Here is a 3,935-nt window from a genome sequence, read left to right on the forward strand (position 1 = left end):
ATTTCAAATTATAATAAGAAAACAAGAAAAAAAAAAAAACCAAAACTAATTAATTTCTAGGTTTTTTTTTTTTTTTTTTTTTTTTTTGATATTTCAAATAACCAAACTATTAATTTCTAGTGGACGAGTTCAATTTTTTTTAAGTTATACAATATCCCGAACAGTTAACTACTAAATTTTAGAAACAATTAAAAAAAAAATATAACGGATCATTTTCACATTTCGCATTTTAACAAAAGAAAAAAATGAACCCGAAACTAATTAATTTCTAGGCTTTTTAATCGAATAACTGAACTATTAAATACTCTAATAACCGAACTATTAATTTTAAGGGGATGAGTTCAATTTTTTTTGTTTAAGTTATACAACATCCCTAACAATTAATTACTAAATTTTAGAAAAAATTAAAAAAATATAACCTATCATTTTCACATTTTGAATTTTAACAAAAGAAAAAAAAAATAAAAACCGAAACTAATTTGTTTATAGGCTTTTTTAATATTTTGAATAACCGAACTATTAATTTCTAAGTTTATTTCTTTTTTTCGAGTAACCCAACTATTAATTTCAAGGGGACGAGTTCAATTAATTTCTCGAACAATTAATTACTAAACTTTAGAAAAAAATTATAAAAATAAATATAACGGATCAGTTGAACCGAAGCAAGTCGAACTCGAAGAGTTGAATTCAACTTTCTATAGACGAACTGAAGTTCAATTTTTCTTCATATTTCAATTTTAAAAAGAAAATACCTTGGTCTCAATTAAATCTAGCCGAATTAAATACACTAAGTTCGGCTAGACCTAGCTGAACTCCAAAAAAATAGTTATCTCATAAATATTAAAATAATATAGTAAAGCCCCATCCCACCTCGAAGAGTGATGACAATTAAAGCCAAATATTTATTATACTATATTCAAATAACTAAATAATAATAAACTGGTAAAATATAGATCATTTCCTTGGAGAATGTGATAAAAATAAGCTTGCTAAAATACTATTAAAAAATTAAACAAATGCAATAAATGTATAAAAAAAAATAAATTAAACAAATGCAATAAATGTATAAAAAAAAATTGGTGCCCACGTGATGAGGAGTCATACTTTGGTAGGTGAGACTTTTAAGCTAATTGTTAGCTCAAATTCCTGCTAAACAAATGGATTATTTGATATATAATGCTAATTATAAATTATTATATAGATTAATTGTCCACAGATGACCAGCTGCTCATTAGTTATCTACACTCAGAGATGGCGGCTTATGTTGCTATGTGTTCTCTTAGACAAACAATTAAATGCATCATCGACTCTTGGGTTATTTGGGCTAGTGATTCGTCTAGACCAATCATGAGTGTTTTGGAAGACGTGGTTCATTCATTATTCATGGAGAGGGAGAATGGTTTGTCCAGACAAATACAAATCAGAGATGCAATATTTGAATTTGAAGACGTACTCGAATCCCAATCTCGAATCGATATATTTCATCACAATCTGAAGATATTAATCTGGTGGAAATAAAGCAAGATGTTGATTCATTTGCCGAAACGATAAACAAGTTACTTGTGGTGGATTTACGTAGATCCAACGATGCTGATCAAGATGATCAAGATGTGCCTTCAAGAGTTGATATTGGCGGATCTTTCAACGATCGCTACATCGAACTATCAGGTCAATTTTCGGAAATAAAAAGTCGGCTGCTTACAGACAACTTGCCATCAAATGAAGCCACCGTTTTTTCGCTCTTAGGGATGGCAGGCATTGGTAAGACAACTCTTGCCAAAAAACTCTTTCACGATCCATCAATTTCGAGTTTTTACAGCAAACGGGCTTTCGTGACCGTAGGCCAGAAATATCAACTCAGGCAGCTCGTGCGAGATATTCTAAAACAATTGACAGGTCCTCAAGTTAATGACGGAAAAATTCTAGTCGTGCTAGATGATTTATGGAACAAGAATCTTCCTTCTTTGTTGTCTACCCTGAGAAATATTTCGCCAAACCATGCATTTGTAATATTGTTGACAAGTAGGCTACAAGAAGTGCAAGTATCGGCTGCTACTACGTATACCATACGCTTCATGGATAAGAAAGAAAGCTGGGATCTTCTTTGTCACAAGGTGTTTGGTAAAATGTCTTGCCCACCTCAACTTGAGAAAGTTGGCAAGATGATTGCAGAGAAATGTGAAGGTCTTCCTCTTACAATCGTAACCGTTGCTGATATCATGTCTAAGGCCAATGATGATGAGAAGACAAGCGAGGAGTACTGGAACAAGGTTGCTACTGAGAAAAGAAATTCGGTTTTCATGGATGCTTATGATCAAATGTTTGAGGTACTATATCGAAGCTACAACTACTTAAAACATGATTGTAGACCGTGTTTACTCTACTTGGCAGTTTTCCCTAAAAAACATGAGATCTCGTGCTCCAAGCTCATCAAACTGTTCCTTACCGAGGGTTTTTTACTTGATTCGGTTTTTGAGGAATTTTTTTCCAATAATGTTGTCATTGCCCACAAGCAGAGCCTTGCCATGAAAACTTGTAGCCTCCATTCTTCTTTTTGGCACATGTGCAACAAAGAAGCTGGTAAAATCAAACTTTTCCATAGCTTAAATAGTCCCGAAGAAGGTTTAGATGAAGAAGATCTGAAAAGCATACGACGATTGTGCATTCGCGATAATGTTTTACTTGCCAACAAAGATGTGTACGACTCAATGGCGTCCGCTTCAAAGGTACGTTCTCTCTTGTGTACTGGTCCGTACCACGAATATCCTGTACCAATATGTTTGGAATATTTGAGATTGCTCAAGATACTCCATGCCCTTACAATCCGTTTCTATGAGTTCCCAATAGAAGCACTGATGAAACTAGTTCAGCTAAGGTACCTTGCGCTAACTTATGATGGAAACCTCCCTCGTTCCATATTCGAACTTTCTAAGCTTCACTATTTGATTGTCCATCGACACTTGTGCATCGTAGAATCTGTTGAGAACACTTCATACTTGCCTAGAGGGTTTTGGTTAATGAAAGAATTGAAGTATCTTCATATCGTTGGAACAAACATACCGGAACCTCCTTTCCGACAGGTTCGCTTACCAAACCTCCAAACACTTTTAGATAATGATGAACCCTTATGTTTCTTTGATCATATTTCTCATCTGGAAGAACTAAGAAAACTTAAATGCGTCATCGTGAATCCTGAAATCATGTCTGACGACTCTCTGATTGTTCCTCCTCCTCCAACTCCTCCACCTCTTCCAATATTCACAGAATATCTTAAAAAGTTAACATTGAGTGGGTTTGGATATAAGTGGGAAGATATTATGTACAAGATTGCTTCGTTGCCAAATCTTCAAGTGCTCAAGTTGCAATGCTATGATGCCTTTCGAGGCCCAAAGTGGGAAGTTAATCAAAATGACTTCCCGTGCCTTTTATATCTTCTGATCGAAGACTCTGATCTGGTGCACTTGACATCCGGAGATAGTTTGTGCCTTCCTCAGCTTCGACGTCTTAGCATAAAGCACTGCTACAAATTACGAGAGATTCCTCTGAATTTTGGTGAATATCTCACAAACATAGAGCTGGTCGAATGCAACACACTGACTCTGGCTTGTGCAAACAAGCTAAAAGCGGACCGGGACACACACAATTACAGCCCTTTGGATATTAGTGTCCATTCTTCATGGGATGTATGATTGGAGAGTCTTTACATTTTGAGGAGCTGAAGACATTTAATTTGGGGTATTTATTTTCTATGATTTGGGAATTTTGCTTTAGTTGTCAGGACTTTTGATTTGTTTTGTAATCACTTGTTTGAGATACATGTATTTTCTGATAAATCGTCTTAAACATTATAGCACTTTAATTTTTGTTGACGAGAAAATTACTGCTCTTTGTTTTTAGTTTCAGCTTCTACGATGTCTTCTTTTTGGCAGTTGTGT

The 3,935-nt window shown here is 34.6% G+C and overlaps 1 protein-coding gene across 1 annotated transcript; it reads left to right on the forward strand.

The window, feature by feature from the left end:
* The first annotated feature begins 1,251 nt into the window (after nucleotides 1–1,251).
* Nucleotides 1,252–3,689, forward strand: LOC148771156 (putative late blight resistance protein homolog R1A-10). The gene is made up of 2 exons (XM_088817513.1): nucleotides 1,252–1,399; nucleotides 1,498–3,689. Exons 1-2 carry the CDS (start codon nucleotides 1,252–1,254, stop codon nucleotides 3,687–3,689), a joined length of 2,340 nt encoding a protein of 779 aa, XP_088673639.1.
* Nucleotides 3,690–3,935: the final 246 nt, after the last annotated feature.

Source organism: Erythranthe guttata, chromosome 4 (genome assembly GCF_056151865.1).
Source record: "Erythranthe guttata isolate IM_541 chromosome 4, IM_541, whole genome shotgun sequence".
NCBI classification, from domain to species: Eukaryota; Viridiplantae; Streptophyta; class Magnoliopsida; order Lamiales; family Phrymaceae; genus Erythranthe; species Erythranthe guttata.

Coding starts and splice junctions, on each gene's coding strand:
- LOC148771156 (XM_088817513.1), top strand. CDS start 1,252: ATGGCGGCTTATGTTGCTATGTGTTCTCTTAGACAAACAATTAAATGC. Junction 1,400..1,497: donor ATTCATGGAGAGGGAGAATG/GTTTGTCCAGAC, acceptor CACAATCTGAAG/ATATTAATCTGGTGGAAATA.